We start from the raw sequence: 17,857 nt of genomic DNA, 5'->3' as shown, positions 1-17,857 counted from the left end.
TTTTTTGTTTTTTGTTTTTTTCTGCTTGGTAAATCACTGTAGGCCAAATAGTCAGGTCAAGTCAAGTCAATTTTATTTGTATAGCCCAATATCACAAATTACAAATTTGCCTCAGTGGGCTTAACAGCAACACAACATCCTGTCCTTAGACCCTCTCATCGGATAAGGAACAACTCCCTAAAGTATAATATATCATAATAATATACACTACCGTTCAAAAGTTTGGGATCACCCAAACAATTTCGTGTTTTCCATGAAAAGTCACACTTATTCACCACCATATGTTGTGAAATGAATAGAAAATAGAGTCAAGACATTGACAAGGTTAGAAATAATGATTTGTATTTGAAATAAGATTTTTTTTACATCAAACTTTGCTTTCGTCAAAGAATCCTCCATTTGCAGCAATTACAGCATTGCAGACCTTTGGCATTCTAGCTGTTAATTTGTTGAGGTAATCTGGAGAAATTGCACCCCACGCTTCCAGAAGCAGCTCCCACAAGTTGGATTGGTTGGATGGGCACTTCTTTGAGCAGATTGAGTTTCTGGAGCATCACATTTGTGGGGTCAATTAAACGCTCAAAATGGCCAGAAAAAGAGAACTTTCATCTGAAACTCGACAGTCTATTCTTGTTCTTAGAAATGAAGGCTATTCCATGCGAGAAATTGCTAAGAAATTGAAGATTTCCTACACCGGTGTGTACTACTCCCTTCAGAGGACAGCACAAACAGGCTCTAACCAGAGTAGAAAAAGAAGTGGGAGGCCGCGTTGCACAACTGAGCAAGAAGATAAGTACATTAGAGTCTCTAGTTTGAGAAACAGACGCCTCACAGGTCCCCAACTGGCATCTTCATTAAATAGTACCTGTTAGAGCCTGTTTGTGCTGTCCTCTGAAGGGAGTAGTACACACCGGTGTAGGAAATCTTCAATTTCTTAGCAGTTTCTCGCATGGAATAGCCTTTATTTCTAAGAACAAGAATAGACTGTCGAGTTTCAGATGAAAGTTCTCTTTTTCTGGCCATTTTGAGCGTTTAATTGACCCCACAAATGTGATGCTCCAGAAACTCAATCTGCTCAAAGAAGTGCCCATCCAACCAATCCAACTTGTGGGAGCTGCTTCTGGAAGCGTGGGGTGCAATTTCTCCAGATTACCTCAACAAATTAACAGCTAGAATGCCAAAGGTCTGCAATGCTGTAATTGCTGCAAATGGAGGATTCTTTGACGAAAGCAAAGTTTGATGTAAAAAAAATCTTATTTCAAATACAAATCATTATTTCTAACCTTGTCAATGTCTTGACTCTATTTTCTATTCATTTCACAACATATGGTGGTGAATAAGTGTGACTTTTCATGGAAAACACAAAATTGTTTGGGTGATCCCAAACTTTTGAACGGTAGTGTATATGAATCCACCATGATGATTCATATATTATAAGCTTTTTATTGTAACCCTCAATTGATTACACAAATCTGGAACTATTGTTAAAGTTGCGCTCTTTTAATTGGTGATAAAGCTCATAAGATAGTTACAATTTAAATTACACACGTTATCATGCCAGCTTTAAAGGTGATGAACTTTACTTGTATTAGCTTTGAAAAGGCAGAATCCTAGAAGTACTGTAGCTAAATGCATTGAGCAGGTAGTGTGCTGTACCTGTAAAGTCCACTTCTTAGAATGCTCACTGGTTACTGTCTGACTGTCTGACTGTCATCCTGCATCTCCCTCTTCACACCAGTCTCCCTTCTCTCATGTCTTGGCTTCTTACTACACTAACCGAATTAGGACGTTATCGTTCTCTTCATTTTGCCTGACAGGTATACACTACCGTTCAAAAGTTTGGGATCACCCAAACAATTTTGTGTTTTCCATGAAAAGTCACACTTATTCACCACCATATGTTGTGAAATGAATAGAAAATAGAGTCAAGACATTGACAAGGTTAAAAATAATGATTTGTATTTGAAATAAGATTTTTTTTACATCAAACTTTGCTTTCGTCAAAGAATCCTCCATTTGCAGCAATTACAGCATTGCAGACCTTTGGTATTCTAGCTGTTAATTTGTTGAGGTAATCTGGAGAAATTGCACCCCACGCTTCCAGAAGCAGCTCCCACAAGTTGGATTGGTTGGATGGGCACTTCTTTGAGCAGATTGAGTTTCTGGAGCATCACATTTGTGGGGTCAATTAAACGCTCAAAATGGCCAGAAAAAGAGAACTTTCATCTGAAACTCGACAGTCTATTCTTGTTCTTAGAAATGAAGGCTATTCCATGCGAGAAATTGCTAAGAAATTGAAGATTTCCTACACCGGTGTGTACTACTCCCTTCAGAGGACAGCACAAACAGGCTCTAACCAGTGTAGAAAAAGAAGTGGGAGGCCGCGTTGCACAACTGAGCAAGAAGATAAGTACATTAGAGTCTCTAGTTTGAGAAACAGACGCCTCACAGGTCCCCAACTGGCATCTTCATTAAATAGTACCTGTTAGAGCCTGTTTGTGCTGTCCTCTGAAGGGAGAAGTACACACCGGTGTAGGAAATCTTCAATTTCTTAGCAATTTCTCGCATGGAATAGCCTTCATTTCTAAGAACAAGAATAGACTGTCGAGTTTCAGATGAAAGTTCTCTTTTTCTGGCCATTTTGAGCGTTTAATTGACCCCACAAATGTGATGCTCCAGAAACTCAATCTGCTCAAAGAAGTGCCCATCCAACCAATCCAACTTGTGGGAGCTGCTTCTGGAAGCGTGGGGTGCAATTTCTCCAGATTACCTCAACAAATTAACAGCTAGAATGCCAAAGGTCTGCAATGCTGTAATTGCTGCAAATGGAGGATTCTTTGACGAAAGCAAAGTTTGATGTAAAAAAAATCTTATTTCAAATACAAATCATTATTTCTAACCTTGTCAATGTCTTGACTCTATTTTCTATTCATTTCACAACATATGGTGGTGAATAAGTGTGACTTTTCATGGAAAACACAAAATTGTTTGGGTGATCCCAAACTTTTGAACGGTAGTGTAAATCAGAATTTAGCAACCTTAACATTATGGGAAGTACAAAGTTATCTATTTGCATTACTTTGCATATTAGCTTTTGGCTGCACACTGCATGTGCGACTCACACGCTTGAGCCCCATCTCACACTTGCATGAATATGTGGAAAAATAAATTCTGTTGACTTCTATGTACCTCCTGCCAAAAATGTGATCGACAAAGACTGGCCAAAACTGTCTTATGCCAAGTCAGCGTTGATAATTGGCAGCCTTGCTTGAAATGGTCGCTGCTTTACAATTTTAAAAAACAGAGCTGCTACTTGCTTATTCATACCGAATATTTCCTTTTCCAGGAAACTGACACAGTGAGGCTGTTTATAGCTTATAACTTAAATACAGGTAGTAAACTTTACGAGATCACATCTCATTCAACTCATGTATCCCAGCCATAAGTTACACACACTAAAAAAGAAACATTTAAAACATAGTGAATGCCCTTCTTTCTACTTGTTAAAGGCTTAGCTGCGATTATACTGCCGAGACCGCTCTGCTCAGGCTGCAGGCAGCAGGTTGTGGCTGGCTAGAAGGGCTCTCAGAACTACCTGGTTGCATGCAGTTGAATGGGGGGGTGGGGAGGGGGGTGTGTGCTATTAAAACGCATCCGTATGGGAATGACAGCTGTAGAGAAATGGTTCCGCAAGAAAATTCTGCCTGAAAAGCGGTGTTGTGAGAGGTGGCCAGACTTCATTCTGTGGTGGCTGTGGCCACCCTTTGGCTCCACCCATGTTTGGGGGGCGGGCCAAACTAGCTAATAGGCGGTCATTATGAAATTGTGTTACATCGTGACATAGATAACTAGTGGAAGAAAAAGCTGGACTACAAACGAGGCGTTTCAGGCAGTTCAGGAGCGGTGTTTTCTGTTGGAGAGAATGACTCCCGTTGGCGTGGACTTTGGGCTTTGTGACTCTGAAGACATGTTACATGCACCTCCCAGCTATATAACACAATAAAGGAAAGGGAAAAACCCAAAAAGCATAATTTGGCATCTTTAACTTTAACATGGTTTTTAACCTGTACATGTCAGCAAACTCAATACAATGGTCTGGGGTTAAGTTTTTAAGAGTATGGAAATAAAAATGAAGCAGTGCTTCTCAGGGTCATTTTAGAAACTGTATAGTCGTGGCAGTTTTTCCTGGCTGGACATTTTGGATTTAGTCTGTTGTCCTTTGCTGGTAGCGCAATCACACTGCCTCTGGCCCATGCCTATTAGGTACCCGCTGGCATTTGTAGCAGCCAAGTTGGCTCTGGGCATCCCTCTGCCAGAGATCAAGAATGCAGTGTCAGAGAAGACCACAGCCTGCTTTGAGCCCAGTCTGGACTACATTGTGACCAAGATCCCCCGATGGGACCTTGACCGCTTCCAGGGCATGTCCAGAGAAATAGGAAGTGCCATGAAAAGTGTTGGAGAGGTGAGGGAGCATTGTGCAGACACTTACTTGTACAGTCATTTACTTATTTACTGATTTTCCATATGCCCTCATAGTCACTTACTTTCAAGCTATTTAAAACTATATACACTCGCTCACTCAATGCACTTACTCATTTACTCACTAACTTACTCATCTGGTCCAGTTATCATATCAACCCTCTCAATATACCTTCGAATTCACTCTTTAACTTAACTTACGTTGCTTTATCCATTCACTTCTCATTCACACTAACTCACTTACTCATTGTGTAACTGATTCATTCCAGTCAGCAATGCTGGCAGCTTGTCAGCCTCCCTTACAAGATGTAATGTGGGTAGCTGTGACATATCTAATTAAGTAAACAATCATGATGCCTTTCTGAAGGGCCCCTTATTGATTGGAGCCTTGTGACAGTACTCCCCCTTTTCTCCCTTTAGCTGTGGCCCTGCTTCCTGTCACTATTTTTGCTAGGAATTTCCCTATCAAGGTTTTTTTCTTTTGCCTCCAATCTGAGTCATTTTATATTGAGTTATCTGCCAATGCTGATTTCCAATCCAGTATTAATATTGTCCTGCATAATACAGCTGCACATATTAAAGTTAGTCAAATCAATCCAGTACAGGTCTGATATGCCTGACAGTTGACTCTGTGCATAGCTGTAGTCCATTGTCAATAGCACACGCCAACAAACAGGAAACTGGTATGACCGCTGCAGTAGAAACCGGAAGTCAGTGGACTACAGTTATGCACAGAGCCGATTGACTTGCTCTGAATAAAGCGCGGGGGAAATAGCATCACTGCTGACTGTTGATGGTTTTCTTTTTTTTAATAAAGTAAACACACTATAAATATGATATTAATTGCAATAGCTTGTAAAAATATGAAAACACTGAGCAAAAAGAGAGGACACTCCAACAAGTAACATATGAGCTCGTTGTCTTCCTCTGAGTGATTTCTTTGTAACTGCCTTATCACATTAGTTGTGTTGAACGTAGCTCAGTTACTATATCCCCTCGCCAAACACATGGACTGCAGACATTAAAAGTGGATGTTGACATTTTAATACATGCGTCACCGCTGCAAGTTGTGGAGGATGTCAGTTTACGACACCTAGACGAAGCACAAATGGGGGTCTATGACCCTTATATGACCGTTGATATCAATATTATATTAAGTCAATCTAGTCAAGTTTATTTGTGCAGCCCGAAATCACAAGGTAGTCCTGAAGGGCTCTACAATCAGTACAATATACAACAATATACGACACCTGGTATTTTTGGACCCTAGACCGGAATGAGGAAAAAAAATCCAAGAAAAGACAAACCACATGAAAACCCAACAAGAAAATTAACATACTGCCCGGCTCAAAATGCATTGATAAAGATGGACATTTGTGAAGAATAATATGAAATACTTTCCAATTTTTTTCTCCCTCTGTTCTGATACCAAAGCACATTTAAAGAGGTGAGATAAAATTGGATGGGGCAACTATTTTTCTGACTCAAATGTAGGCAGTAAAATACATGATAAACAAATTTAGGTTTTCTTTCACATGAACCAATTGTAATGGAAGAACACATAAGAACAACAAGAACACAACAAGCAAGCAAGAAGCAAGAAGCACATAGCAAGAAGCTCCTTGGTTCGAATCCCGGGGTAGTCCAACCTTGGGGGTTGTCCCGGGTCATCCTCTGTGTGGAGTTTGCATGTTCTCCTCTTGTCTGTGTTGGTTTCCTCCCACAATCCAAAGACGTGTAGGTCAGGTGAATCAGCCGTACTGAATTGTCCCTAGGTGTGAATGTGTGTGTGTGTGTCTGCCCTGTGATGGACTGGTGGCCTGCCCAGGGTGTCTCCCCGCCTGCCGCCCTATGACTACTGGGATAGGCTCCAGCATCCCGCGACCCCAATTGGGATAAGTGGTTTGGATAATGGATGGACGGATGGATGGAAGGGTGGATATGACCATTGCCATTGATGGAGTGCAAGTGGGTGAAATAAACAAAGGATCTGAATTTGATCCAGTTCAATATCACCAGTACCAAGCCAATTAAAATAAGCCTTGATCGGCTCAAATATTGATGTGCCTTATTCGATCAGGAAATTTCAAATATTAACTCAGCCACTCAATTTGGCAAAACGTCCTGTCTCTTGCAGTCTCTGTCTCTCTCCATCACAATGCAACAATGCAAAAAATAAAAGGTCACCATTTGAGTGTCACCTGCATCAATGCCAAACACATTTGTGCGCACACGCATACACACACACACACACACACACTTTATCTCTTTCCTGTTATTTTGCTCTCATTTTTCATTTTTCTCTCTTCCATCACCTTATCAGCCCCCAGAATTACTCTCTCCCCCTCCCTTGTGTATAGGTGATGGCTGTGGGCCGTACCTTTGAAGAGAGCATGCAGAAGGCACTGAGGATGTGCCACCCCTCAGTTGATGGATTTGTGCCACGGCTGCCTCTGAAGAGGGCCTGGGCAGACTCTCAGGACCTGCAGCAAGAGCTGGCCGTACCCTCCAGCACACGTATCTTCTCCCTCGCCAAGGTACAGCGCCATGGAATACTTTAATGGTCTTTGGTGTCTCCCCTTGGCATGATGGAAATAAAATACACTTTGAATACTCAGAATAAAAATCATGGACTCTGGCTGAATCATCACAAGCTATCTATGCAGTTTAGTTTGGTAAGACAGATTAAGTGCAGCTCATATTTGTAATTATGGGATCAAATTCTTGTGTTTGATTTGCATTCATTTTCTATATCTGTGATGCCACTGGCTTGGCCTGGCTTCAGCTTCTTAAAGAACCATTTGATTTCAAGAGGACTGTCAGATAAAGGTGAAATGGGACCCTTTGTTTAGTACCTATACTAGATTCGAGCTCTATCATCCATACATTGATTTTGTATGAAAGCACCGCAGAGGAAAAATCTCCATAGGATCACCACCTAAAACACGCTGCTTCCATTAAAACTATGGCCGGGTCATTGTAAGGACTCCAGTCGTGACTGCTTGCTGCCCCGACAGCTGAGATGGATTTGTTCCCACTAAGTGTAGAATGAGACCATTGAAGGAGGTGGCAGCATTAAGGATTAATGATCCACATCTTATGACCGAGCCATCAAACACTGACGATAACCCCTCAAGGTGGTTTTCCAAGCCACTGCCAATATCACTTCACCTCTCTGCTATCCACTGTTTTGATTCTTACTACACGCACTTTGTTGGTCTAAACCCACCGCAAGTAATACATTGGTAGATTTAAAGCAAACAAATACAGCCCACTAGTAGAAGCACATATAGAAGCTTAAGACCAGGACAAAAATCTCACCACTCCAAATTATTACAAATCCTTGTACTAGAAATGAAACCAAAATATTAGACGTATGGGTGTTTGGATATTTAAGATTCAACAATGGGATTCTAGTACATTCGGTAAGAATAACTACACAGGACTGCCGTTCATTGTTGATTAGTTTTTGAAATGTGCTAATTGTATGTATATCATTGTAAGGCCCTCCACAGTGGCATGGGTGTGGAGCAGATCCATCAGCTGACAGCCATAGACAAGTGGTTCCTCCACAAACTCCACCGAATCACTCAGCTTGAGCAGCACCTAGCACACTACAACAGGTGAGACACGCACACACAAAGATCAAGTTCAACTTTATTGTCATGTGTAGAATACAATGAAATTGCTGTGCCCTGGCCCTCTGCCTTAACACATAGGACACAAGGACAAAGGATACACCATCCCCTCCCAAAAAATATACAGTACATGGTAACACAACAATGTAAGGTGCATATGGGTGCATCAGCTGTTCAGCGACCTGACTGCCTGTGGAAAGACACTATTACTGAGACGGGTGGTGTGATTTGATGCCCCGGTAGTGTTTTTTAGATGGAAGGAGTGAGAACAGAACATGAGCGGGGTGGCTGGTGTCCTTAATGATGTTTTGGGCTTTCCTTTTGCAGCGAGTGGTGTCAATATTATGAAGTTGTGGTGGTTCCATGCCAATGATTTTTGCTGCCGTCTTTACAGTCCTTTGAAGCAGTCTGTAGTCCTGAGCAGTCAGGTTGCCAAACCACACTGTGTTACAGCCTGTCAAGACTCTCTTGATGGTACTGAGATAAAAGTTCATTGGGGTTTTGGTACTCATACCAAACTCTGGAGACGCCTCAGAAAATAAGTCTGTCTTGTGCCTTCTTCAGGATACAATTGGTGTTGAGAGACCATGTGAGGGTGTCTGTGATGTGTAAACCGAGAAATCTAAAACTGTCCACAATTTCGACAGATGGGCCCATTGACAGAAATAGGAATGTAATTTTCTCTGATCTTTCTAAAGTCAACAGTGGTTTCTTTTGTCTTACTGACATGAAGAGAGAGGTTGTTATCATGGCATCATATGGCTAAATCTTCCACTTCCCTCCTACAGGCCCTTTCACCACTGTTGCTTATTGGTCCAATCGCTGTGGTGTCATCTGCAAATTTAATGATGCTTTTGTTGTCATATTTGGCAACACAGTCTTGTGTAAACAGACTGTACAATGGGGAACTAAGACAGCAGCCCTGAGGTGCGCCTGTTCTAAGAACTGATGTAGATGATTGTTTTGCCTATTCTCACAGTCTGGGGCCTGCCTGTCAGGAAATTAAATGGCCAGTTACAGATAGAGTTGCTCAGACCAAGACCTCTGAGTTTCAACACTAGTTGGATGGTACAACTGTATTAAAAGCAGAACCATAATCAATAAACAACATTCTGACATAGGTATTCTTCTTTTCAAGGTGTACTGAAGCAGTATGCAGAGCAAGTGAGATAGCGTCATCTACAGATCTGTTGGAACAGTAGGCAAACTGTAATGGGTCAAAGCCAACAGGAATGTTACATTTTATATATGATATAACCTATCTTTCCAGGCACTTCATAATAACAGAGGTCAAAGCAACAGGTCGGTAATCATGAAGGCAAGAGACAGAATTTTTTCTTAGGTACAGGCACAATGGTTTTCTTTCACAATGGTGTGGGTGGCACAGTGGCCCAGTGGTTATCACTGTTGCTTCACAGCAAGAAGGTCCTGGGTTTGAACCCCAGACCGTCACAGGTCCTTTCTGTGTGGAGTTTGCATGTTCTCCCTGTGCCTGCATGGGTTTCCTCCGGGTGCTCCGGTTTTCTCCCACCATCAAAAGACTTGCATGTTAGGGTTAATACTCCTCGTGTTCGTGCCCCTGACCAAGGCAATGGAAAAAGAACTGGAGTTGGTCCCTGGGTGCTGCAGCTACCCACTGCTCCTATACAATAGAATGGGTTAAATGCAGAAAAAAAATTCATTGTGAAAATACAATTCGTTGTAAGAATACATGACAAAATCAAGTGGCATTCTGCCTTCTTTAGAACACAGTGAAAACACACAATGACAGGGACAAATTAAAAATGTCAGTAAAAACCTGAGATAGCTGAGTGCAACATGCCTTGAGGACTCGAGAAGGGGTGCCATCTGGGCCAGCAGCTTTACGAGCCTTAATCCTTTTAAAAGTTTTGCTCACATCAGCCTGTCACCTGTAGATCGACTTCATCGGGTGGGCACTGTGCTGCTGTTATTGGGTCCAAGTTTTGAGCTTCAAAGTGGGCATAAAAGTTAAAATCATCCAGGAGAGAGGCAGAGATATGATTGGTACACTGAGTTTAGATTTATAGTCTGTAATCACCTGCAGCCCCCCCCCAAATGCAGCATGAATCACAGCCACTGTAGTTATTTTCCAGTTTGCCCCTATATTGTATTTTAGCAGCTTTGATAGCGCTCCTTAAGTCATACTTGGATTTTTTTTGTAGCATTCCTTGTCCACCAATTTAAAAGCAGTGGTACACTTCCTTAACCTTAGGCAAATGTTGCTGTTAATCCAGGGCTTCTAGTTGGGCTAGGAGTGATTAGTCAGAATTGGGATACAGTTATCCACACAGAATCTAATATAGCTAGTGACCAATTCAGTATACTCATCCAAATTTGAGGCCGAATCCTTAAATATCGACCAGTCTGTTGATTCAAAGCATCCCCTGAAGTTTGGATTCATGTTCTGTAGCCCAGCACTGTACTGTCATCACAGTAGGCTGCATGCACTTCACTTTGTGCTTGTAGGCAGGAAGCAAGAACACTGACAGGTGGTTGGATTTCCCAAAGAGAGGTCATGGGATAAACTGTAATAGTGGTCGAGAATCTTAATGCCTCTGGTTGGGCAAGTGACATGTTGGTAAAATTTTGGTAGCACAGATTTCAGATTAGTGGTTAAAGTCCCCCGCCGCAACTGAAATGCCTGCTAATGGCGCCATACAGTTCATCCAGTGCCACTGTGGCAGTAGCTTGCGGTAGTATGTTGACAGCAGTTGACAACACGCAGGGGAATTCCCTTGGCAGATAGAACGGTCTACATTGGTCTTGGACAGAATGGGTGGAATGAGAATGGCACCTTATTGTTAGTTGTTCCAACACTGGCGAACCGGACTGACAGACTAGTTCCATGTCAGTGCACCATGAATTGTTAACAATGAAGCATACACCACTTCCCTTTACCTTACCAGAAGTCGTCATGGAACGGTCCGTGTGGTGCAGAGAAAAACTCTCCGGTTGTATAGCGCTGTTAGGTGTATGTGAGACTAATTTGGAAGATTTTTTGATAGGCTTTACCGTTGCTTAGATTGCGGAAAAGATGCATTTGCTTGCCAAATACTATTAACCCTGACACCACCTTAGTTAAAGTGGCAGCTTTTCAACTTTGCTCCCCTGGCATTTCCAAGTGGTATTGTTGTTTGCGCTGCTGTCGCAAAGACAACTGGATCGCTTTCCATTTATTAGCAGTCTGGTTACTGTCCAAAGCAAGAAACAACCATCAGAATCCCAATTTGAACTAGATGCCCGATCCCAGTACTATGGTAAATGCTGGCAGCCATACAAACATGTACCCTGACTCTGCCAAATGATGGAAGCTAAGCAGGTATGGGCTTGGCTAGTGCTTGGATGGGAGACCTCCCAGGAAAACGGTGTTGCTGCCGGAAGTGGTATTGGTAAGCCAGTAGGGGGCAGTCTTCCCTCTGGTCCTAATAAAAACAATAGATATCAAATCCCAATGCCCCAGTGCAGTGACGGGGACACTGTGCTGTGGAGATGCCATTCTTCGGATGAGACGTTAAACCGAGGTCCTGGCTCACTGTGGTCATTAAAGATCCCACGGTACTTATCGCAAAGAGTAGGGAGATCCCTGGTGTCCTGGCAAAATTCCCAACCTGGTTCTCCCCATCTGGCCACCTAATCACACCCCCCCGCCATGTAATTGACTCAGTGATTCCTCCCTCGGCACTTCAAGCTGATGTGTGGTGAGCGTTTTGGTGCAAAATGGCTGCCGTGCATCACCCAGGTGGGTGCTACACATTGGTGATGGTTGAGATGAGTTTCCCCCCTTCAATGTGAAGCATTTGCATGTCTAGAAAAGCGCTATGTAAATGTGATTATTATTATTATTAGTATTGTTATTATTACTACAAGGGCCCAGCCAAGTCTCTGTAAAGCACAACACACAACAGTCCTTCATGAGAGCTTATTCAGTAATGAAGTTCGTTCAGCTTGTCAAGGAACTGGATGTTAGAAAGCAGTATGCTGGGAATTGGGGGCCGGGTATGATGCTGTCGTAGCCTCACCAGGGCGCCACCTCTTTTACCTTGCCTCTGGCAGCACTGTCTCTGGCCATTACTCCATGGCGGTACCCAGGGGCAGACTGAGAATGAAAAATGGCCCTGGACTTTTTGATTCAGACCGGCTCTTGGTGCTCCAGATGGCCAGTCCGCCACTGGCAGTACCTGTTTGTTGTAGGTAATCTCTTTCAGCGAGTCATGTTGCTTCCAGCAGTTGGGAATGGCTTATAGTGTTGCACACAATAAAAGATGCGTTGTGTGCACCCACAATTCATTCTGCTCATCTTCTTTTCCCATATTTCATGAGAGCACAATGTCCAATAAAATTCAACAACAAACAAACAAAAAGGCACGCATGTATCTCCAGGTTTTGACTACCAGCATAGAACAAAAAAAACCAAACATGTTTCCTTCCTTAATTTGTCCTGGGAAATGCCGTACCCATAAACACATTTAGCAGAAAATAATTCGAGTGATGTTTAGTGAGTCAAGTCAAGTCAATTTTATTTATATAGCCCAATATCACAAATTACGAATTTGCCTCAGGGGGCTTTACAGCAACACAACATCCTGTCCTTAGACCCTTGCATTGGACAAGGAACAACTCCCTAAAAAAAACCTTAAAGAAAAGACATTAGTCACACATCAGAGAGTGAGAATGATATAATATTGAAACAGGATAACAAAATTAGACGGATTTATAAAGAATGTGATGTGTAGGATGCCAAGCAGTGTCCTAGTAGCGACCAACATATGGAGACCTGGAAGGATGACAGACTACACATGCACACGGGGAGACTCACATCACACCATTCATATAGACGAGAGAAATAAAAGGAGAAGACATCATTCAGAGAGAGAAAAGATGTAAGAGAAGAGAACAGTTACAGTATCTAGCTCTAATCTATACTCTATAATCTCATCAGCAGAAGAGTGCTTGGTAAATTAATTGAGACAGAAACTGACCTGCCACACGGGACAGGTCGTGTTGTACTCAACTTAAAGGCAACTAATTGTAGGTTAAGGCAAAAAGATGAGTGATAAGTTCTGATTTAAAGCACTTAACATTCTCTGATTGTCTGATGGCAGCAGGCAGATTATTCCGCAAGAACGGGGCCCGATATGAAAAGGCCCTGCTACCAGCTGACTTCTTCTTAACTTTGGGTACACACAGGAGCCCTGTATTTTGAGAGTGAAGAGCTCGAGATGGAATATATGGTTTAAGGAGATCAGACAGGTGTGACTGAGCAAGTCCATTTAGGATTTTGTAAGTCAGCAAAAGCACCTTGATGTTTGAGCTAACATTGGAAACCAATGAAGGGTGGCAAAAATTGGTGTAATATGGTAAAATTTTCCAGTTAGGATTCTAGCTGCAGCATTCTGAACCATCTGAATACTTTTAGGACTAGCATGTGGCAGACCTGAAAATAACATTAAAATAATCAAGTCTTGGGTGTCCGGGTAGTGTAGCGGTCTATTCTGTTGCCTACCAACACAGGGATCTCCAGTTTGAATCCCCGTGTTACCTCTGGCTTGGTTGGGCATCCTTAAAGACACAATTGGCCATGTCTGCAGGAGGGAAGCCAGATGTGGGTATGTGTCCTGGTCACTGCACTAGCACCTCCTCTGGTCAGTTGGATGCCTGTTCAGGGGGAACTGGGGGGAATAGCGTGATCCTTCCACGTGCTACGTCCCTCTGGTGAAACTCCTTACTGTCAGGTGAAAAGAAGCAGCTGGCGACTCTACATGTATCAGAGGAGGCATGTTGTAGTCTGCAGCCCTCCCCGGATCGTCAGAGGGGATGGAGCAGCGACCGGGATGGCTCAGAAGAGTGGGGTGATTGGCTGGATACAATTGGGGAGAAAAAAGGGGAAAAAATCCCCCCCCCAAAAAATTAATAATAATCAAGTCTGTATGAAACAAATGCATGTATTAGAGTCTCTGCATCAGCCATGGACAGGAAAGACTGAAATTTAGCTATGTTACACAAGTGAAAAAAGGCAGTCTTGGTGATTTATTTAATGCGCTTATCAAAGGAGAGGCTGGGATCAAACGTGTAACACCAAGATTTTTGGCTGCCGCTCTGTGAAATTGCAGAGTTGTTGATTGTTATCATTACTTGATCAAATTTGTGTCTGTGTCTAGCAGGGCCAACAACCAGCATCTCGGTTTCCCGAATTTATAGCAGACAATTTAATGACATCCAATTTTTCACAACAGCCAAGCAGGCCTCTAAATTAGTTATTTGAGTACAATCATCAGCCCTTATACGCACATACAGCTGAGTATCATCAGCATAGCAATGGAAATTTTTTCCGTAACTGCGTGTAATTTGGCCAAGAGGTGAAATATAAAGAGAGAAAAGTAGAAGGCCAAGAAATGAGCCCTGAGGTACACCATAATTAATGTCAGAGAATTTCGATGTAACATTATTATAGCAGACACACTGTGTTCTTCCAGATAAAGCCAAGAGAGAGCTAAGCTAGAGACACCAAAATTACAATTTAATCTGTCTAATAGTATACAGTGATCAATGGTGTCAAAGGCTGCACTGAGGTCCAGTAGTAGAAGCACAGAAGTGGAATCGAGAGTCCATAGCTAATAAAAGATTGTTCACCAGTCTGGTCAGAGCAGTTTCAGTGGAGTGACAGGCCATGAAAGCCGATTGAAAAGTTTCATACAAATACTACTTACTTCCATGTGGGTCGACTATTCTTGATACACAACACTCTCTAGTACTTAAGAAAAGAATGGAAGATTAGAGACTGGCCAAAGTTATTGAGAGACCCTGGAATGAGGTGCATTTTTTTAAGTAGAGGTTTAACCACAGCTGTCTTAAAACTGCTGGGAACAGTGCCAGTAGTAAGTGGTAAATTAACACTGTCTAGCATTGTCGGTCGCAGGAAAGGCCAGAGGTCTTTAAAGTCAACAAGTAGTTGGTTTAGAAGCTGGCACAAGCTTAGTCAAAGTTAGGGTTGCCAACTCCTTGAAATGGAAATAAGGAACAGGGCACAGGGATGGGGGTTGGATGGACGGGGCGGCACGGGCATAACAAATATAATGTGCCTTACACTATACACACAGACACACACACAAACACAAACACACATATATAAATATATAATTTATATCAACACAGATACAGGAAAAAAGTTTTAATACATATATATTATTTATATATATATATTTTATATAATAAGGAACGATTCCTTATTTTAAGGAACAGTTGGCAACCCTAGTCAATTCAATTCAATTCAATTCAATTTATTGTCATTAAAAACAATGTGCAGGCACATGTTAAAAATGAAATGAGGGCTGTGGCTTCACCAAACAGTGCAAGACAGACACAGACAAACACAGCAAACACAATATGAGATATACACAGATGAAGACCAAAAGCTAAAAATAAGTTAAAAAAGAGCTGGAGTAAAAAATATTTAAAAATATCTACAGACATTCAGTGGGTAGCCAGGTTTAGGTGGGCAACAGCTTGTGGAAAGAAGCTGTTTTTGAGCCTGGTAATGGGGGCTCTGAGGCTCCTGCAGCGCCTCCCAGAGCGCAGGGGGGAGAGCAGTCCATGGTTGGGGTGGGTGGGATCTCTGCTGATGCTCAGACCCCTTCGAAGGCAGCGTTTGTGATAAATGTCTTTTATGGCTGGGAGCTGGCTACCGGTGATATGCTGGGCCGCCTTGACGACCCGCTGCAGAGCTTTCTGGTCTACTGAGGTGCAGTTGCCGTACCACACTGAGATGCAGCTGGTCAGGATGCTCTCTATGGTGCAGTGGTAGAAGTTGGTGAGAATTTTGGGGGGTAGACGGGCGCTCCTCAGCCTCCTCAGGAAATGCAGGCGTTGTTGGGCCTTTTTCACAAGGGCTTGGGTGTTTATCAAAGGCATTACCACTGCAATGAGTCGACTCTTGAACAAACTGCTCCAACTCATGGACACGTCTCTCTAGTAGAGACAATGTCTTTAACTGCGGAACAGTCACCACACACCATCGTTTTAACGAGGCTGCTTTGACTGCAAATGCAATAAAGCTAACGGCTAAGCTAGACTAAGCTCGAAGCTAGTAAAAAGACTGGGAACGAAAGGCTTCATACTAAACACAAGAGCTGTTTGAGAAGGAAAACTAGCGATGAGTACACTAAGCACGGATAACTGCGAAATTGGCAAGACCAATGGAAGAGGTTAGAGGAGAATATAGAGGAGAAGAGAATAAACAGCAGTTATCTATCCCAAGGAGCCGAATCTCATGAAGCCTGAAGTCGGAACTAACAATGTTGGGGGTTTTTTTGTTTTGTTTTGGGGGTTTTTTAACCCCCTCTTTTTTTTTTCTTCTCCCCAATTGTATACGGCCAGTTACCCCACTCTTTAGAGCCATCCCGTTCGCTGCTCCACCCCCTCTGCCGATCCGGGGAGGGCTGCAGACTACCGCGTGTCTGCTCTGATTCATGTGGAGTCGCCAGTCGCTTCTTTTCACCTGACAGTGAGGAGTTTCACCAGAGGGACGTAGCACGTGGGAGGGTCACACTATTCCCCCCCAGTTCCCCCTTCCCCCCGACCGACCAGAGGAGGCGCTAGTGCAGCGACCAGGACACATACCCACACCTGGCTTCCCACCCGCAGACACAGCCGGCAGTGGCGGCTGGTGCTAACAATTTGGGGGGGGGGGGCGCAATTTACCTTGGCGCAGCACACCTGACTGCTGCTTTAATGTCCACACAGTCACAGAGTTATTAAGAAGGACAATGTAGCCTATAGATTTTATCAGGGGTACAAATCCTGATAACTCGACTGTGCCAGTCCCCACTGTAACACGGTGATTCAAACCGGAGACCCCTGTGTTGGTAGGCAACAGAATAGACCGCTACACTTCCCGGACGCCCGCAACCGACTATTGTGAACGACTATTGTGAAGGGCAATAGTAACTCGAGCGTGCACAAAAGAAGAAGAAGAAGAAGAAGAAAAAAAAAAGCCACTTTATTTTTGTCATTGGACAGTTGTTTAGTTAGTTAGTCTGCATTTAAACCATCCTGTTGTGTAGGACCAGTGGGGCAGCTGCGGTGTAGCGCCCCGGACCAACTCCAGTTATTTTTCCTATCGCCTTAAACACAAAAATAAACATGCAGCATGAGAGAAACTAGGGGTCACCCCTACTACTACTACTACTACTACTACTACTACTACTACTACTACTACTTTCGGCTGCTCCCGTTAGGGGTCGCCACCAAATCAGTGGCGACCCCTGATTTTGCACTGTATGTCATGGGGTGACCCGTGACATGCAAACCCATAATGTGCTTAGTTTGATTTATTACACTGGCTGTCCCGTGGACCTTTAACCGAGGTTGATTTAGTTACCGATTCCAACTATAAGCTTAACCAAAGCCAAGCTGCGTTTTCTAGACTGGGAGATGAGAGACACTCAAGTTTTTTTTTTTTGTTTACTTGCCAAAACCCTAAAAAATGAATAAAATGTGGTAACGTTGTATCATAAAGGCTGCCCATACAGCAAACATGGCTGAAAATGAGTCATTTCAGCATGTTATAAGTTGAATCACTAGATGCCACTATTAGATTTAGAAACATTTGTCATATAGTTATACACATATTGTTGTTTAGCGGTGGTATTGTATTTGTTTTTACATGGTGTTTGTGTGTGTGTGCGCTTGCGGGGGATTACGTGTACGTATACTTGTGTGTT

General features: G+C 42.9%; 1 protein-coding gene across 1 annotated transcript in view; it reads left to right on the top strand.

Annotated features, from left to right (window-relative positions):
* The window catches only part of cps1 (carbamoyl-phosphate synthase 1, mitochondrial), a 123,463-nt gene that overhangs the window by 50,399 nt on the left and 55,207 nt on the right, over positions 1-17,857 (top strand). The window contains exons 19-21 of the mRNA XM_056288938.1: positions 4,264-4,462; positions 6,840-7,016; positions 7,984-8,102. Coding sequence (XP_056144913.1) covers positions 4,264-4,462; positions 6,840-7,016; positions 7,984-8,102 — 495 coding nt within the window. The remainder of the gene's footprint in view (positions 1-4,263; positions 4,463-6,839; positions 7,017-7,983; positions 8,103-17,857) is intronic.

The sequence above is a fragment of the Lampris incognitus genome, chromosome 11, assembly GCF_029633865.1.
Source record: "Lampris incognitus isolate fLamInc1 chromosome 11, fLamInc1.hap2, whole genome shotgun sequence".
In the NCBI taxonomy this organism is placed as follows: domain Eukaryota; kingdom Metazoa; phylum Chordata; class Actinopteri; order Lampriformes; family Lampridae; genus Lampris; species Lampris incognitus.
This window is presented reverse-complemented; position numbering and strand designations above follow the sequence as displayed.